The sequence below is a fragment of the Melanotaenia boesemani genome, chromosome 9 (genome assembly GCF_017639745.1).
Source record: "Melanotaenia boesemani isolate fMelBoe1 chromosome 9, fMelBoe1.pri, whole genome shotgun sequence".
Classification (NCBI taxonomy): Eukaryota; Metazoa; Chordata; class Actinopteri; order Atheriniformes; family Melanotaeniidae; genus Melanotaenia; species Melanotaenia boesemani.
The window spans coordinates 30,917,573-30,938,223 of record NC_055690.1 but is presented as its reverse complement, the minus strand read 5'-3'; the positions used below and the strand labels follow the sequence as shown (position 1 = coordinate 30,938,223).

General features: G+C 39.5%; 1 protein-coding gene across 3 annotated transcripts in view; it reads right to left on the bottom strand.

The window, feature by feature from the left end:
* LOC121645897 (chloride channel protein 2-like) overlaps nt 1–20,651 on the bottom strand; it is a 158,499-nt gene that overhangs the window by 69,678 nt on the left and 68,170 nt on the right. For all 3 annotated transcript variants that reach the window (XM_041994666.1, XM_041994667.1, XM_041994668.1), the window contains 4 exons: nt 4,936–5,067; nt 3,998–4,126; nt 3,477–3,610; nt 3,134–3,211 (listed from right to left, as the gene is read on the bottom strand). In XM_041994666.1, the coding sequence (XP_041850600.1) occupies nt 3,134–3,211; nt 3,477–3,610; nt 3,998–4,126; nt 4,936–5,067 (473 nt within the window). The remainder of the gene's footprint in view (nt 1–3,133; nt 3,212–3,476; nt 3,611–3,997; nt 4,127–4,935; nt 5,068–20,651) is intronic.

Below are 20,651 nucleotides of genomic sequence, written 5' to 3'. Positions count from 1 at the left end.
GTCTGCAGGTTTGCTGCTGCGGTGATCGCCCTTGTCTGGGGGGTTGGTGCCGTCCTGCATTGCATCATAATGGTTGTGCTGTGGGACCCGGCCAGCCATGATTTGGGTTGGTCCTGTGATGGGGGCTGCTGTGGTCGTAGATGGGGGAGTCCCCAAGATATCGCTTCCACATATAGCAGCATTAAGCTGCTATATCTGTGGGGTATGGGGTTAGCGGTTGGGTAGGTAGGTTGGGGTGCTTTTCTGTGCTTTATCTGTGTGAGAGATAATGATTGGAAGTCTGTTTTTGCTTTTAATTTGGTTGAGTTATATGCTTGGATATGTGAAGCCTTATTTTATTAATTCAGTTTTGTTGATATTTATTTGTTATTGTTGTGTAAAGCACTAAAAAAGTGCTATTTAAATAACACTTTGATTGCTTGATTGAACACATCACATTTTATCATTTCATGGAAAGTATTTTGAATCTGATGGCAGCAACATGAGGAGCTTTGCTACAGAGAAGACGGTGCTGTTTCTAGATCATGTTCACACATGGCTTCTTCTTTGATTGATAGAGCTTTAACCTGCGTTTGTGGATTTCAGGGTGAACTGTGTTCACAGAGAGTGATTTCTGGAGGTCTTCCTGAGTCCATGCAGTGATTTCCAGAAGAGAATCATGTCTGATTTAATGCAAAACTAAACTAAAAATGATGATCATCCAGTTTTGTCCTTTAGCCTTGTCTCAAACTATACACTGTAGATGGTGGGATCTTCAACATTTTCACAATGTTGAGTAACCCTTATTTCTGAAAATGTTACACAATTTTTAGACTCAGTTTATGTCAGATTGGTGAACCTCTGTTCATCTTTACATCTGTGAGGCTCTGCCTCTCTGAAATGCTCCTTTTATATCCAGTCATAGTACTGACCTGTTGCCAATTACCCTAAGTAGTTGTCAAATGTCCTCCATTTGTTTGTGATTTGTACCAATTACTTTTCCAGCCTTTTTGGTGCCCTTGTTCCAACTTTTTGGCAATCATACCTTCTTTTTTCAATGTGGCCCCTCTCATGCATCAGCTGTGAAACAGAGGCTGTAATTCTAAAATGTAAACTATCATCATAATGATGATGATGAGGTAATGCACATGAAGTGCCATTTCAGAGGTTCTTGTTTCAACAGACTCATTAAACACAGATATTTTGAAGAAGGAAGTCAGGTGAATGTAAATTCTCCAGATGAGTGGATGGACTCTGCAAAAAATCATAACTAAGTCATGGTTTGTGTCTTTAGTTAAATTACATGAGCCAGTCTCTGTTTTATTTATAGTTTTATTATTTTATCTTTGGCTCTTCTGCCCTCTGTTTTGCCTTCAAACTCTCCCATCTTTCCACCAGTTCATCCCCCAGAGAGGTGCTGAGACCCCAGAGAGGTCTCATCACAGAGACAGACCAGAGCATCCCTCCTGCTCCAACATTTGTCTCCCAACAGAAGAAAAAGAAGATGATGAAGGAGATGGCGATGTTGCTCGACAAACCAGCCCCTGCTCATCTCTGGGGAACAACTTAGGCAGGAACATGAAAAAGATGCAGCTTGCTGACAAGAAAAAGCAACCAGAGGTCACCTGGCTGAAGAAATATCATATCATCATATTCTAAAGGAGGAATAAATCTATTACTAATCCAGACACTTAAATAACGTCTGCCATGGAGCATCCTGCGCTCACACTGATGAAAGACAGATTCTGTGTGTGTTTCCACAGACTGAAATGAGCTCAAGTTTCTGACAGGCAGCCATGACAAGCGGCCTTCTTTAGTGTCTCCTTCAAAAAAAAGCAACAATGGAGAATCCTTTAGGAAAAGAGGTAATTCCATCCCACAGTTCCTTGCAGTCACAACATCCCAAGTGACTTGATTGTTTGTATCTGATCAACTATGATTTACATTAAATCTAAGAGATTACAGCAGGGAGACGACAGACATCTGTCATTCTGAGTTTTCTTCCTCTGTTTCCAAACTTGACCAGACACAAAATATGACATGATTATCTAATCTAGCACCACAGCCTCACAGCAAAAAGGTCGCTGGTTCGAGCCTCGGCTGAGGGGAGGTTCGAAGCTGGGGGGCAGTGGCCTTTCTGTGTGGAGTTTGCATGCTCTCCCCTTGTATGTGTGGGTTCTCTCCGGGTCCTCCAGCTTCCTCCCACCATCCAAAGACATGCATGTTAGGTAAATTGGTCACTCTAAATTTTCCCTAGGAGTGTGTGTGTGAGTGAATGGTTGTTTGTCCATATCTGTACAGTCCCTGCGATGGACTGGTGACCTGTCCGGGGTGTACCCTGCCTCTCACCTGCTAAATGCTGGGATAGGCTTCAGCTTACCCGCAACCCGTAATGGACTAAACAGTACAGATAATGAAACATCTAATCCATTCTCATCTCTGCTTCATTATAATATAATTTATTTATTTAAGAATACTGGGAAAAGGAAGCCAAAGTGTGACAATATCAGAGGAAATGTGGCATCATGGAAAACTCTGGTACACCTATTCCTCCCACTGGAGAGATTTCTGCTGGAAAAAAATAGTTTGTTTTCTTTTCTTTCTTTGTTTTTTTAATCATCTCAAACCAAAAATCTAAACTCTGTGGATCCCAGCACTTATCCTGGAGGGAATGTTGATCAGTCTCAGCAGATCACTGCAGATTTTCTGGTTATCTCCCAAAGTAAAACCTTCTGGAGGAAATTGGTCCTGAACTGTGCCTGTACCTGTACCGTCCTGTATGTTGGACTCTTATCCAAAGGCCTGAACAAAAGGAGCACCTAGCTCCAAGATTTTTTATGGTTGCAAGTAAAATAAAAAACGTGCTGGCTACAGTGGTCCTTTATTCTTATTCTTTGTCTCCAAAAGGAAAAGGAAGACATAAAATGAAAAAAATGGGACTGTTGCAAGTATGCAGATTTATAACTGTAATAGACACGTATTTATCGTGATGATCAAAGGGTTCAACTCGCTGGACAAGTAGTCAAACAGTATACTCTAGTGAAAACTAAATTAAATCTGGCTGTTTGCTCCTCATCTGATTTTCCATTTTGCTTTAGAAAATAAAAGAAAAGGAAAATATGCTTCCTTTAATAATGGGGTGGGGGAGCCTCACCTCGTAGATTCCTCCAAACATAGACATGAACTTGCTGAGGAGAGCAGCACACAGACTGGCGATGTGAACAAAGGGACCCTGCAGGAGGAAAAATGGAAACAGAAAACAGCTGCAATCACTTGAATTTTAGGGCGGTTTCTATGAATGACTGATAAATGAGGGCCCTGGTCTTTCTCCAACATGAGTGTGAGCAGCCTGGACTGAGTCATGCGTTGTAATGATGAATCTTAGCGTGTGTTGTCTGAACATTTAGCATCTTCCCAGTCATACACAAAGTTCGTTTCCAGCCTTTTTGCACACACATAACTGGGCTGGAAGATGCTGATTTCTATCTGTGTCTTACCTCCTTGCCCAAGGGCATGCCACTGCCCAGAGCGCAGGTGAGGCCGACGACTTTGGCCACAAAGGTTTTAAAAGTGAGGTACTCCTTCAGCACCACCCCTCTCAGGATGGTCTTCATCTCAGGAATCCCTGAACCTGCAGGTGGAGCAGAAGTTGATCACCTTTCACAGAAACCTTGGCATGTGTAAGTAAGGGAATGTGTGTTTGGTTGATCATCTCTCCCGTCTAATAGATGTTGTATTATAAATCGTTGGAAAGCCTGATTAGTCCCCTTTACAAAGATAGGAAACTAATAAGGATGGTGCAACACAATGAGCAACACAGCTGAATGCGTGGTACAAAAAATGTACCAACACCCCCTGCAATGTTCTCTTGTTGGTATTCACTCTGGTTCTGAGATTCAGGCGCTTCAAGGTGTGTGTTGGTCACACATGTATGAGTGTCTCAGCACTGATCTGAAATCAAAGTTTACAGACTTCACATGTCAAAGTGTCTGTGTGTGTGTGTGTGTGTGTGTCGTACCGACAGCCTGCGGGGCGAGGACCTGGGTGAAGCCAGCAGAAAAGGTGATGAGAACCACGGGGTAGGTGACCCAGGCCAGATACTGTAGGAAGACATTACTGTCCAGACCACCGTACATCCACTTCTGGGCTGTGGGCACACACACACATAAAACAAGGGCAGACAGGTAAGCAACAAATTTACAACACATTTACAAAGCAGAAAAGTAAGTGTGTATGTATAACACACACACGCACTGGTTTATTTATTATTATTTTATTTTTTTTAGAACCATTCAGATCAGTCTACATCATCTCCACGTTACACATCCTTATGCTGTAAAAATCCTTCTATCCATCCTTCCATGTGCTTTGGATCTTCCTTTCCTAACTTCCTCCTCCGTTGCTCCCATATCCCTCATCTATTTCATCCCTCTCTCTCATGTTTATCCCCTTTCAGCCTATCACCTATCAAACATTGGGATTATTTTATTCCTGCTGGATTTCTGCAGAACTCTGCCCTCATTACAGGATCTCCTGTGACCGGACTCAATATCAATGGACTGGACCTTCAGATAATATCATGTTAGCTCAGGTCCAGTTATTTGGCCATTGATTTCTTTCTACTTCAACTCCATCAGGCCTATAGTCGCATATTTGCCACAAACTGCTGCCAGTTTTTTTAATTCTATTTGTTTTTATTTCATCGAGTCATTTTCTTAATTATTTTTATTTAATTATTATTATTTATTTAGATATTATTCATTTTTGTTTGTTGTTATTAGTTTATTTAACATTTAATTGTATTTTATTCTAGACTATTTGCTTTTTTTCTCCCCATTTCCAAAATTATTTCAAACAAATTTAGGGGTGAAGGCGTGGACACAAATAAACTGCTGTTTCCAACTTTCTTTTAACTTTAGGTCACGTAGCATGAAAAATAAAGAAGATTTTAATCACCTTGTAGGCAGATGACGATGCAGAAGTCCACCGCCCAGCTGACCAGGGCCATGAGGAGTCCCAGCAGGATGAGGAAGATCCAGTCCTCCCCGACTCGAGAGATCAGAAACTTCTGACAGCGAACTGTGCAAACTACAGAAAGAGACCACACATAAGGACTACAAATCCCAAACACTCGCTGAGTTTCCATCCAGACTCCATGATGGAGAAACAAACAGACTGACCCAAAACTCAGAATCAGAAGAGGGATGATTTTCTTCAGTGTGAAACTGATTATTCTGTCATTGGAGGTGTTTATGGGTCATTTCAGCTTTTCATGACCTCCTGTTTTATTTAGAAATGGTTTTACTTGCACTTTTCTGTTTCTTGTGCTTCCCATATTGTTTCCTTGTCAATGACCCAGTTTCCTTTGTTCAGGCCCAGTTCCTTGTTATCATCCACAAATATCTGTTCCCTGTATTTTTCCCCCGGAGCTTTTACTTTAATTATTTTTTTCTTTCTCAACTATTTAGATTATTTGGATTTGGACTGCTATATATCACCACAACTTTAAATTTAAGTACTTCTTCATTTCTGAGATAGGTGCGTTTAAAATGCTCATCTTCATCACGGTGTCCCCCTGGCTCAGTGTTTGGGCCCCCATTGTTTTCTTTGTTTATGCTCTCACTCTGGTCTATAGTTAGGAAGAATGGCATCGATTTCCACTATTCCACTAAGACTGCCAAATTTATCTTCCATGAAGACAGAAAGACTTAGATGCTGTGAAACTTTTGCTCCACTGGCTTGATGACGTTAAGGAAGGCCTGGATGTCCCTCCACTTTTAAAATTCAGTGTTAATAAGGCAGAGGTGATCTCATGTTTGATAAACAGTTTAAGGCAGATGTCAAATAGTATTTTTAATCATTTAAGGCAGCTGGCTGAAATAAAATAGGATAGTAGTCTGTACTTTTGTCTCCACTCAACTGGATTACTGTAAAACACTATATATATATCAGGGCTAGTGCATCTTCAATTTCTAATCTCTAGAGAGTGAAAAATGCTCCTAACTGATAGAGAAAATTTGAGCACATTTCCCCTTTTTTTGCCTCTTTTCACTGGTTTTTAGGAATTATTTTGAAAAACTTATTTGCACTCAAGTCCCTCTGTGGCTTTGCTCTATTGTACCATTCTGAGCTTCTGCAGCCTTTACAAACTCCAAGCCAAGACTGAATGTTCAGGAGTTCTTATATTAAACATTTCCAGACAGGTGGATTGGAAGGTAAGGCCCAATTCCCTGGCTACCTCATTCACCAGATATCACTCCCCTGGACTTCATTCTGTGGAGTTATGTTTTAGATTTTGTGTATCGAACAAAAACACAGGACATCAACGACCTGAAGCAAAAGATCACTTATGTCATTGATGAGGCTATACTACAACAAACGTGGCATCAAATCGATCGATGTCTTGATGTTCTTTGTGCAACTAATAGTGCACATATAGAGGTGTATTAGATGAGACAAAAACAAAACTTTCATATTTACTCCCTATTTTGTTATCATTTCCACAGATTGGTCTATTTCCTTTGGTAATAAATTTCTTGAATTGAAAAGTGTCTTTATGGACCCCCCGTATGATGCCACAAGTATTTAACCAGAAAACAGACTTTAAGAAAAATACCAGAGAGAAGTCAGGAAAGTCCACCTTTATAATAACTTCCACTTCTTTTTATTAGAATATTACTCTTTGCTTAATAATAATAAACTCTAAACATCAGATCTTCAATAACTGTTGAAAACAAAACAAAAAGTTGATAAATCATCTCAACAGACATTAACAAGGAGGTAAAAAACTTCTTTGTCTAACCCCACAGATATAGTTGCATCATTTCATGTGCACTGACTGATGAGCGTACCAAAAGGACTCAATTTATAAAACGGATTTTATAAATTAGTTTGAATTAACTGTTTATGATGATTTGTTTTTACAAGAAGAAGAGGGGGAAGGAAGAGCTCATTACCATAAAAGGCATCAGTTATTTGGAACTGGGTCAGTTTTCCAACCTTAGACTCAGAACCATTAAGGACCCGTTAAATTAGTTTAAAGGCTGTTTCTACTAAAGCTGGCAGAAAGATTCATTTATTTCTTCAGCTCATACGGAAACAAGGCATCAAGTTTGAGAAATGCTGCTCTGCATGCGATGCATAAGGCAGCAGTTGTCTGCTCCTACGTCAGGACAGTTTCACAGAGCATCCTGGATGATGAGAAAGAGTGGACGTGATAACGGAGGAGGTCGTTTTGCAGATCATCAAGATGAGGTGCCAATTTATACCGTGGAAATGTCCACCTTTTATTTAGTGGCTCATGTGGCAGAGCAGGTTATTCAATAACTGGAAAGTTGGCAGCTCGATTCCCATTCCCTCAGTCAATTGTTGTTGTCTGCTTGGGAGAGACGCTTCACCCTCCTTGCCTCCAGGGTCGGCATTGAGGTATGACTGTGGATGAATGTTTGGTGGTGGTCGGAGAGGCGGATTGGCTGCCACGTTTCGGGCTACACATGCAGCTTACCATCAGCAAGTATGAATGAATGGTGGATACAAGGTAAAGCGCTTTGGGTGCTTTGATAAGCACTATATCAGGGGTGGCCAATGTCGGTCCTCAAGAGCCACAATCCTGCAGGTTTTCCATGCATCACTGCAACAACACACCTGACTCAAATTAAATGGATCCAACAGCCTATAAGGAACTGCACAATGACTCATTAGTTTAAGTCAGGTGTGTCGGTGCAGGGATGCATGGAAAACCTGCAGGATTGTGGCTCTCGAGGACCGACGTTGGCCACCCCTGCACTATATGAACCCAATCATACAGATCAATATATATATATCTATATATATATATATATGTGTATATATAGACACATGGGGGGTTGGGAATGTTTATTCCTCCAAAGGGGGTCATTGTAGAAAAAGAACCACTGGACTAGACTGACAGTGGTGTAAGGAATCCCTGGCAGATGACAGCCTCCGATCAATCACCATCCTCAAAGCTCAGTCATTCCCCAAAACCCTCTGCTAACACCAACTTGTAACCACAGGCATCACTAGATCAGCAAAGTGGCCAAAGAGCAGAAATTGCTTATAAAAAAAGAAAAGCCAGACATTTCTTAAAGCTAAGATCTCCATCTGACAGATGAAGAGAAGGAACGAGACAGACAGTTGAGGAGGAGGAGGAGAAAAATGCTGCAGGGATGCAAAGAGAAAGGCAGACACACTCCTTCTCCAATTAACACTTTGACGAGCTGTCTCACACACACACAGCTGAAAAAGCTGCGACAAACATTTTCACAAGCACACATAAATTTTCTTTGCGTCACCACACACACACACACACACACATACACACGGTTATGTGACAAGTTGGAGAAACAGTCTTTGTACATGTGTATATTTAGATGTATGTGTTATGTGAGCATGTGTGTGTGCTTGTGCGTCATCTCACCCACTGGCCGTCTGTGTTCTTGGACCCCTTCTGTCATCCAGATACTAGTCAACATAAATGAGTGCTTCTGTGTGTGTGTGTGTGTGGTGTAATCTTGTCTCTTTGGTAGTGTAATTCAGTTAGCTTTGTCTGTGCTGGTATTGCTTAATAGCTTTTTCTGTGCACACACACACACACACACACACACACACACACAGAAACACCCTGCTCCTGCAGACTGGTTGCTGCCTTTATTCTCTGTGGCATGCAATAAGCAGCATGCTACTTTCCCATCACTCTCGTTGCCTTCTGACTCACCCCGTGCATTGTCCCCACTTCTAATCACATTCAACCTCTGACTTCACCTTTAATCTCCTCCTCTTCTTCTCAGGTCTTATCTGCAGCGCTCCACTCCTCCTTTCCACACTCCGTCCTTTCTTTGCACCCTCTCCCACTTTCCCTTCCCATTCTTTCATCCCCACTTGATCACCCTCTTTCCTCACGTAATGCCCACATACCTGCTGAGCCTAATTTAGGTTGCCTTGGTTACGCAGCATATTGAGCTCAATGCGTGTGGGCATATCTGTACTTTATCTTATAATATTTTTTTTAAAAGTCAAGACATATCTTTATTGTCATTATACTGACATACAATGTGAGTAGTACAATGAGATTGGTTGTATTCCTGCATTACTGTATTGATTATTTGAGGAATATGAGTGGACGAAAGCTATATTATACTATAATTAATAACGATTTAATTATAATTAAATACACCTACTTTTTAAATTGAAAAGAGTATGTTTGTTTAAAGTTTTGACCAGTATAATAAAGTGAATCATATATTGATATAAATAATTAAGTGAACAGCTTAAATAAATAAAATAATATTTTATAAAGTGAAAACAAACACTCTTGTGAGTACATGGGGAAAATGAGGGCAGGAAGTAGGCAGACTCAACACACACTCACCTTTTAAGAAAACCACTAACAGCAGATTCTCTGCCTCTGCTGAAAGATAAAACCCAATTATTCAAATCTGATCTTCATTCGTTATGCGAGGTGATGGCTGTATATGGGCGTAAAGAGGAATGGAGCGATGAGGCCTGCCCTTTCCTGTGTGTTTGAGTGTGTGTGTGTGGCTTTACATTCGTTATGTAGATTCATGAATTTGGGAGTGATTTAATTAGAAATGCCTCGCTGTGTTTAAGAAGCGTAACTCGATTAGAAATAAGAGACAGAAAATCTGACCAGTCAGCGTTTTCTATTTAAAGGCAAGGCAAGGCAAGGCAAGGCAGTTTATTTGTATAGCACATTTCATGTACAGGACAATTCAAAGTGCTTTACATAAAACAAAGACATTACAGATATTTAGAATAGTAAAAGGCATCAACACATAATCAACACATAATCACAATAAAATAATAAATTACATTAAAATGATTAAAAGCAAGATAAGTTAAAAAAAAGTTACCGTGCAGATTTCATGCATAGGCGCATGAGAAAAGAAAAGTTTTTAACCTGGATTTAAAAAATGTCTACATTTGGGGAAAGTTTAATCTCCACTGGCAGTTTGTTCCATTTGTTTGCAGCATAACAGCTAAATGCTGCTTCTCCATGTTTAGTCTGGACTCTGGCCTGGACTAGTTGACCAGAGTCTTTGGATCTAAGAGCTCTGCTAGGTTTATATTCTCTGAACATATCACAGATGTATTCTGGGCCTAAACCATTCTGGGATTTGTAAATGATCAGAAGGGTTTTAAAATCTATTCTGTGACTGACTGGAAGCCAGTGTAAAGATTTTAAAACTGGTGTGATGTGTTCAGATCTCTTAGTCCTGGTTAAAACTCTAGCAGCAGCGTTCTGGATGAGCTGCAGATGTTTAATGCTCTTTTTAGGAAGTCCTGTTAAAAGACCATTACAGTAATCCAGTCTACTGGAGATGAATGCATGGATGAGTTTCTCTTGGTCTTTCTGGGAGACTAAACTTTTAATTCTGTTGATGTTCCTGAGCTGGTAAAAAGCTGTCTTAGTGACAGCTTTGATATGGCTGCTGAAAGTCAGATCTGAGTCTATCAACACTCCCAGGTTACGAACTTGGTTGGTAATTTTAAGAGCCCGAGTCTCCAGGTGTTTGCCAATGCTGACCCTCTTCTCTTTGCTACCAAACAGAATAATCTCAGTTTTGTCTTCATTTAATTGTAGGAAATTCTCCCTCATCCAGGTGTTTATTTGCTCCAGACACTGACACATTAAGTCTATTGGACTGCAGTCATCTGGTGACAGAGACACATAAAGTTGTGTATCATCTGCATAACTTTGATAATTAATGCTATAGTTTTGTAATATTTTACCCAAAGGGAGCATATACAAGTTGAACAGAAGAGGTCCAAGGACTGACCCCTGGGGGACTCCACAAGTCATGGCCACTCGTTCGGATTCATAGCTGCCGATCGTAACAAAATAACTCCGGCCTTCTAAATAGGACCTGAACCAGTTAAGGACCGCTCCAGAAAGTCCAACCCAGTTTTCCAGCCTGTGCAACAGGATTCTGTGATCTACAGTATCAAACGCAGCACTGAGATCCAACAGAACCAGGACTGATACTTGACCAGAATCGGTATTCAACCTAATGTCATTTAACACTTTGACCAGAGCTGTTTCAGTGCTGTGATGAGGTCGGAAGCCGGACTGAAATTTATCAAGATTTCCACTTTCATTTAAAAAGTCATGAAGCTGGTGAAATACAACTTTTTCAATAATCTTGGAAATAAAAGAGAGGTTAGAGACAGGTCTATAGTTGTTCATTATAGAGGCGTCTAGAGTCCTTTTCTTTAGGAGTGGCTTAATAGCAGCTATCTTTAGTGACTTGGGAAAAATGCCTGATGCCAGTGAGCTGTTAACTATCAGTAGGAGATCACTTTCTACTGAGGTAAAAACTGTTTTTAAAAAGTCGGATGGTATCATGTCCAGAGTGCATGTTGTTGATTTCAAATGCCAAACTGTTTCTTGTAGGACTTTTAAATTCACCATTTTAAATTGCGACATGACATCAGAATTATTTCCGGGTTTTAGACACAGACTAATTTTCTTGTTTGACTGTGTGGAATTAATATTTTGCCTAATTGTTTTAATTTTTTGGCTAAAAAAGTTTGCAAATTGGTTGCATTTCTCAGTGGAAAGGAGCTCTGGGCTTATCTGTTTAGGAGGATTTGTAAGTTTTTCAATCATAGCAAACAGAGTGCGAGAATTGTTGACATTCCTGTTAATCATTTCAGATAAATGCAGCTCTCTGGCCTTGCACAGCTCATTGTTATAGTTACGTAGGCTTTGTTTGTACAGCTCATAGTAAATTTGAAGTTTATTTTTCCGCCATTTCCGCTCAGTTTTTCTGCATTCTCTTTTTAGGCTGGTAACCACAGTGGTGTTTCTCCATGGTGTTTTCTGTTTGCTCAAGTTGCTCTTGATTCTTATCGGTGCAACAGCATCCATTACATTCAAGATTTTCAGATTGAAATTATCCAGGAGTCTATCAACTGACTCTGCACTGGTTGTTGGTAACATAGCTATGGCCTCCACAAACTTAGCACTTGTTCTTTCATTAATGTACCTCTTCCTAACGGAGAAGCAGGTTGGTTGAACATTCTGAGTGATTAATAAATCAAACAAAATACAAAAATGGTCAGACAAGGCCAAGTCAGTGACCGCAACAGAAGAAATATCAACACCCTTTGAAATAACCAGGTCCAGAATGTGACCTCGAATGTGGGTCGGTTCTTTTACATGTTGCCATAAACCAAACATGTCCAATATGGAACAAAATTCCTTGACATTACCATCCGTCATGTTATCTATGTGAATGTTAAAATCCCCAGTTAAGATGAAATGGTTAAAATCAGTAGAGATAACCGACAATAATTCAGAAAATTCATCAATAAAATTTACACAGTGTCCTGGACGTCTGTAGATGATTAGAAATAGGATTTTAGGAATGCCCCTTAAAATAAAACTAAGATATTCAAAAGAAGTAAAATCACCAAATGACATTTCTTTACACTGGAATGAATCTTTAAATAAGGCAGCTTCTCCTCCCCCTTTCCTCCCGTTTCGACATTTATTCATGAAACTAAAATGAGGGGGTGCTGTTTCATTAAGAACTGTAGCACTTGTGTCTTCTGTTAACCATGTTTCTGTCAGAAAAAGAAAATCTAAACTGTGAGAAATGATGAAGTCATTAACTAACAGTGACTTGTTGGACAGAGATCTAACATTTAGTACAGCTAGCTTTATGAAGTTTGCACTGGTCTCTGTTGTATTCTGAGTTATACAAGGTACAGTTAACAGATTAGATCGATTCACCCCACAAGCTGACCGTGTTCGATTCCTTATTTTACTAACTAACACAGGAATCCTACTGGGTCCAGGCTTGATCTCAGAACAGCTGTCAGTAGTAGCAAAACTACAGCAAGGACCCTGAACGCATCATGGCATGTTATCTTTGTTGTGAATTCTGCTGCTCTGGGAACCTCCTCCCATGCCCTGCTCGGTCAGGACAGATGATCTAATAGGAGGATGAGGAGGGGGAGGGGGGGGAGCCCTGTATTTCTTGGTAGATGGTGGTCGCTGGGGTTCAGACCTGGATAGAGACATCCTTTTAAGACCTTGGGTGATGTGGAGAAGAGGGTCTGGTGAGGGGGGAGAGCTGGCAGTTGATCGCTTCTCTGCTGTGTCCTTCGCTCTTATCTGTACACTCATGTTTGGGTTTGCCGTCCCAACAGCATGACGCAAGTGTGCACCAAGTAATCTGCATCCAGTTAGATTTGGATGCACACCATCAGGTCTGAATCGCTCCTTACAGTTCCAAAAGATATTGAAGTTATCAATGAACTTCATCCCATGGGTGATACATGCGTTTGATAACCATGTGTTCAGGCCAAGAAGTCTACTGAAAAGTTCAATCCCTTTACCCGCTGTAGGAATGGGTCCTGAAATGTAAACATGGTGTGCTCCAAACTGACACAGTCTCTCCAACAGCAGAGAAAAGTCTTTTTTCAGGATCTCAGAGCCAATTTTCCTCCTCAGAATATCAAAAGACCCTGTGTGGACAATAATCTTCATACCATCTGGATGTGAAGACAGAATGGTCGGCAACATCTCTGTCAGTTCCCTGACTGATGTATCAAAAAGTGTTAGATTTTCCGTCTTTGCCATCCTCACATGCTGTGTTATAGAGTCCCCAATCAGAATTGTGTCTATTTGTTTTTGTGTGGAGGTGCCGATAGCTTCTCTAGTCCTCCTGTTTGTGGGATTTTGGCCTCTCCTCCTGGTCTGGTTAGCCCTGGGCTGAGTTTTAGGGCTATTTCTTGAATTTTGATAAATCCTTGCATTACATTCATCATCATTCATTTTAATATGACTCAACACATCATATTTATTATGCAGTGAGACTTCAGATGGTGGAGTGAGTGCTGGAGCTTTAAAGCAGCTTCATGTTTTGAGATGAGTTGTCTTCTTGCTTGATGATGGTGTTAACTGGACATGTTGGGAACAGTCATGGGTAGGAAGGACTCTGGCTTAAAAAAATCTTAAAACCAGGCTGCTTGTCATATTACAAGCAATGAAAACCCACTTTTTTATGATAAACTTACATAAAGTGTTTCCTTCTGAAAACACCCAAACTTTCTCACTTTTAGTATTTTTTATTTTATTTACCACATTCATTTAAAAGCAACATGACAGAACTTTCCGAAACTCCAATATTCCATATATGACCAAGTTATGTACATGATGAACATTTCTGGAGCGATTGTTGCCCTGCAGCCACGACTGAGAAACCACACTTCTTTTTTTTTTTTTTTTCTTCTTAACTTTCCTTTCTTCTTTGAAAATTTCAGTAGCGTTGGTTTAACACTGATTAACTGAACATTTACAAGGATCACTTTTACTTGTTCCAAAGACTAAAGGCTAAAAGATTGTTGGAAAAAATCAACTTTAGACTCCATAACAGCAACAGACCCAGCAACAGTATGTAGACTTTGCAGGGTTTGAAATACATGGTCAAATCTGGGCACAATCTTGCATGTGTGCCCAGATGTAATTGAAGCATTACACCTATTTTTTTTTTTTATTGCATGTGCACCTGTGCAAGTATAGAAATACCTGGGAAATTGCAGTGTTGCCATTTTAGCAACTTTTTCGCTATATTAAGTGAGTTTTCAGACTCTGAAAAGGTACCTAATAACTCCTGAAATTTTCATCCTTCTTGGTTACAAATATTTAATTTATTGCATTAATTTTTTGAGATTTGCAGGAAAAATGTTAACTGTTGAAAATGGCTGTTAAAAAGCAGCTTATTTGTTTTTACAAATAAGTAGCATTATGTTACTTTCCAGCCTTCAAAAGATGCATTTGCCTTTCACAATTTTACTTCCAGGATGCTGCATCACTTTACTTCTAAGTTTTGCTTTATCCACCGTGTCACACACTAATAACTGGATATACACACACCAGCCATTTTGAAAAGGGCACAGCAGCTAAATCACTAAACGAATGAAAGAGGAAATTATTGGTGGAATATAAGAAAAGAAAGAGAGAAAGGGACAGAGCAAGAGATAATCAAGAGTCAACATCGGACAGACTTTTACTGGTTAGAAAGATCTCAGAGAAGAGGCAGGATGAAAGATGGAAGCTGAATGAATCGTTTTTATGGGGTGCCACACTCAGAAAATCTTACAAAGTTCAGTAGTGGGGATTTAAGCACAGTTATGTTGTCATAGACAGCACACTACAGATAAAGGCAGATAAAAGGCAGACAGCGTGACAAAGCTCGATCTGTCTCACCTGCTATAGCTTCCTGAATGACAGCTTCACTTCCTCTCCACCCCAGCTGAGCAGAAACCACACACCATCCCACTATCAAAATATGAATATATCAGCCATTATAACAGCCTACATAACAAAACCGACAGCACTCCAGCAGCCTTTTTTGCACAATATCTTAATGAAGAAAAAAAAAAAAAAGCTTGATGAGAACTGAATGAAATTCAGAATGAAAATTTGATCCTGTATGAGTGTGATACGCCATCTTTCCTGAAGCGATGATGCCATAGCCCAACTTGTCCCTTAACCTGAATGTGCAAACTCTGCCAACTGATAATGCGTTACAGTGCCACTCGATGGCCTGGCATATGTACTACACCATTTTCAGTGTCAAGTCAACTATATTGACATCTTCTGTTTAGCAAAAACTGAATGACAAATGGAATTTAAAAGATTAAATTTATTTAAAAGATTTGTGTTTTAAGGCTCCAAAAACAATGGTTCCATGTGGAGGACACATCCAAACAACAAAATAAAATTTAGTGGATAAGACCATGTCCACATAGAGATTAGTTTAGGTGCAAACCCTGCTACCAGCTACATCAACAGTAGATTACAGTGATGCGTTCACAGTGCAGACGCTACTGAGGATGATCCAGCATTTACAGCTAAATATTCTATTCCTCTAATACCACCACCAGCAATAAGTGGACCCAGAGTACAACATAGGCCCATTCGAATAGACTATCTACCATCTGACTGCATGGTCAGATGAGAACTTCGTGAGATGTCAGGAGTGGACTATAAAGCAGTGTAGCCAAGTTGGACAAGTTCGTTGACGTGACAACTGCAAGGATGGACGATCTCGCAGCATTTGCCTTCATCACTGCAATCGATGCCGAGGAGATACCCATTTTTCTTCAGGACGATATAATAGTGCAGCAAGAGTAGAATTACTTCAGTAATGGTTCAGTGTCACAGCTTAACTGTGTGTTTAAGTAGCCTAGCCTTACTGACCAATGCAGGCAAATAAGAATAAGAATAAGAAAACTTTTATTACTCCATCATTAGGAAAATTGCTATGTTGCTGGAATATGACCAAGCTAAAACAGCTCTGTCCAGAAGAATAGGTTTAAGTTATAACAAGGAGTTTTTCCTTGCCCTTTTTGCTCCGAGTGCATCAAATACTAAGACTGTTCAGAGTACTGAGACAGCACTGTTATTGGTTTTAATTACAAGAACTTGTACTGTACCATTAGAAACATCCTGCTAGACAAAATGTTATTTGCCTGTCAAGGTGCAACATAAAGGTCAGCAATCTGATAAATGTTTGATCTCAAATATACAAAACTTTAATGTTTTGCCTTGTCAGCAGCCTGCCAACAGCCTGCCAATAACAAGCAGGGAATACGAATTAAAACCAAATAAAAGCCTGAAGAACACAAAAGCCAACAGAACAAACACGTCCCTGAAGACACAAAAGAAATTTTGTTAGAGAATAATAAAAAAAAAAAATACAAGCAGAGTACATCTGTAAGCGTTTGCTCTGGTACTTAATGAGACCATCTCATTTCTTTCCAACTGGAACATCTCTGTCTGGATCTCCCAGTTCATCTATTCATTAAAGCATCCCTCCATTCCTTCTCCACTCCTCCTTCATGTTGATGTGTTCTCTGTGCTAATGAGATGTAAAGTGAGGTTGTGTTCATGTAAATGTTCTGTAACAGGCTCAGAGTCGGTCCCTGATGAGAAGGAGAATTGTGCCGTTTCACACTCAATCACTGCTGTGGCACTGGTCTTATGGCTGTTCTACAATGTCTGCTTAATGAGGTGTAATGTGTATACACACACACACACACAGACTGGCACGAAACACCAAACTTGTTATGCAGAAACAGCTGAAGTATCCTTCTTAATTTTAGAAATTGGGGTGCATGTTTAAGATTTCTTTAGAGAGAAAAGCACAACCAAGTTCCCACCTGAGATGTTCTCACTGAACGATAAAAGCAGCTCAGGACAAAGAAAGTGTTGCCGCAGATGTTACATCACTGTTTCCAAGAAGCAAATCATCGTCCTCTTTTAGACGAAGTAGAACAATAAACTGTTGGACATCTGAGGCTTTAAATTCACCTGCTGAACTAGGGAAGAATACTGTAAACCAGCCTTTCCCAAAATGGGTGTCCAAAGATCATTTCAGGGGGTTACCAGATCATTTTTATTGAGCTGTCAAAATGTACACAAAGACACTAATCTGTGAAATTAACATGTTAATTTTTTAACTAATTAATGCAAAAACAACGAAGTTATGATGTATGCTGTATTAAAAATCTGAATTTGTCTGCATCTGTAAGCAGTGAACAGGTTCCACCATAATAACACTTTATCCTCCCTCCTTATGAAGTGTGTGATAGTTTTTTAAGCCTTACATTTAGGATATATACCATCAGAAATAAAGTTAATGGATTCTCTTTTAAAATTCCAAATTTGGCATCATCTCGGCAAAAGAAGCTGATTTTTGGAATATGGATGTTTTGTCACAGTTGTTAACATAATCTGGAAAAAAAAAACATGTTATCCTCCTTATTTATGAACAATCTGACAGTTTACAAGCCTTACATTTAGAGGATGGTCTACAGTATTCCATCTTAGAGGTCGTGGTTTAAAAAGTTTGGGAAACGCTGCTCTCAACTGTCCACATCAGATCTTAAACCCTGATGGATCTCAAATCAACAACATGCCAGATCACACTGTGTTGTTATTTATTAAATAAAAACTAAACTTAATAACCCAGTACACTTGGTACGATCAGGGACTTGGTTCAGTTGGGCGTTGCAACATTCAGCCAGTCAGAATTTGCTTTCACACTATTGTCAAATAAACCAAACCTTCTATATAACACATTTCCCTCCTCGCCAGAGGTGGCACTGCATCAAGAATTACTGAAGAAGATAAACAAGGAAGAAGAAAACTCGCTGATCTATTGGTTAATGCAAGACAACTTGTTTCTGTTGCAGAAGTCGTTTACTTCCTGCATTTTGTTCATTTCAATTTAGCTTTGTTTGTATGACGGCAATTCATCTCAGTCATCTCAAAACACCTCACAAACACAATGAATTCAAGCTAACTCATCCAGTTAAAACAAATCTACATTAGTCCAATTTAACCCATAAGAGCCTGACGTGACATATTTGTTACATACAGTTTCTGACACATTTTGCTTCAATTTATGGTATAAACTTAGTTCAAAATCCTGTTGAACACAATCTGATACTTGTCTTCTGTCTGCTAATAGATACCCAGAAGCAGAAAACCATAATATAATATTTTTAAACTATCACATGGCAATAAATTGGTTTTTTTATATTTTGTTAAAGGGCCAAATAAAGACCTCATATAAAAAAATTGGACTTTTCTTACCATTTTTTCATGGGTTGGGCCTTAGAGTGTTAAAATATTTTTTATACAAATCAGTTCATAAAAAAAACCCTAACCTAGTTAAGAAAACTAATGGATTCAACTGAATCTTGGCTTGGACTCAATACCCATCCTGAACATGCATGAGGCGGCAGGTGACTGGAAAAGAAAAAAAACTCCCTTTTGAACAGGAAGGAAAAATCTCCGGCCAAACTTTGAAGCAAACCGAGACCTACATCTTTTGCTACTGAGATGTGAGTTTGGTTGCACAATCAAAATTTGATCTAGAAGAGCTGGTGTGAATGCACACTAAAAGTCAGAATTAGTGTGTGAAATACTGCGTCCATCTCATGATCCAGCAGCTTTTAAAAGCTCCTTTAGCAGCAATAAGTCGCAGTAATGGTTTTTTGTTTGAAGTTATCAGTCTGTCACTTGGCTGTGGAGGAATTTTGAACTCTTCTTCACAATGCTGCTTCATTTTATTCTTGTCTTTTTGAATGAGTCTCAACAAAGCTTTAGCTAATATCTTTTTAACCAGATGATTCTGTTTAATTCATATTGATATGTAAAAGCTTAGAATTGAAAGGCGGGGTGTACTTACTTTTTCAGATCTGTATTTTCATGTATAACATAAAATTAAAAATAAGGAAGCTGAGAAAGGACTACATTTCAACTATAGCTATCAATTATAGCTCCAAGCAAACAGACATGAGCACAGCGACTGTGGTACTATCCAATTTAATACACAGTTAACCAAAATACAACTCGAACACTATTGATCTTTGCTGGAGCTCACTGTTGCCGTTAAAATGAAATCAAAGAATGTAAACACTATCACTAACTAAGATCACAAGTTCCCAAGGGCTCACACAGAGACTGCAGTTTGTATTGATCCATTAATGAACATTTGTTATCTCGCTAAATGTATGGAATAATCTGAAGAAGAATGCTTATTCTTCCAAAAATATCTTAATGTCAATGATGTAGCCATGTGCAAAAAGCCACATTTCTGTAATCATTTAAAGAGATTAAAGACAGCTCTGCAGCATCAAGTTTCATCCAGTGAGGATCAGCTTTGAGCCTTGGAGAAATCTGAAATCTGGTGTACAATTTAGCCATTTGTCACATGGCACCACCTTAATTATGAATTCTAGATATTCATCTGATGATTAATCCTTAGAAACCTCAGGGTGTTTTATCTGTTTTTGCAGCACTATGTTGGATTTTTTAATTATGCACATATTTCTTTATTTTAAAGACTATGTATTTATGTACCTAGTTCTGTCTTTATTAACTCTTTTTATTCATTTATACTCTTGGGTCTTTTTGCTCCTTTTCTTTGTAGATTTATTTGTTTTTACTTTTTAACCCCAGTGATCCTGCACGGTGGGAGCTATGCCTTGCAAGGTCGTTGCCATGGTGATCGCCCTTGTCTGGGCGGTTGGTTGGCCCTGCACTGATGCCCTAAAGCCATCAAGAAAACCTAACATTACTATAAAGAAAACTTGAATTTAACTTGGGGTGAAGGGACTTACTCATGCTGCACAACTTCACCTCTGTGGCAGGAGAGAAAACACCGACCCCATTCCAGTAACAAGCTAGCTTTACAACAAAGTAGTCCCTTTTCATGTTAACCCCATGGAGCAATTCTTTTTTTCTGCTCAAATAAACACGACTTGGGATTGTGTGTGTACTTTTATTTAATAATTTCATCATTGCTAACCATTTTATAGGAGTTTGAACAGCCTTTAGCTATGCTATAATATCTATATATTGTGTGTAACTGCACCCCCTAAATTTTGCATAACTCCACCCACTGCCAAATTTTAAAAAATGCCTGAGACTGCAAGGGTTGGGTTACGAGATGTGGGGGTGATCAGGGAGTGGAGAGTGGGCGGGTCGGGATACACAGGCAGAAATGATTGACAGACAGCAGCTCAGCAGCCAATAGCAAGACAGAAAGCGAGATTCACGAAGCATCTACACCACAGAGCGATCTTTGAGGTGGAAGATGTTTCCCCTC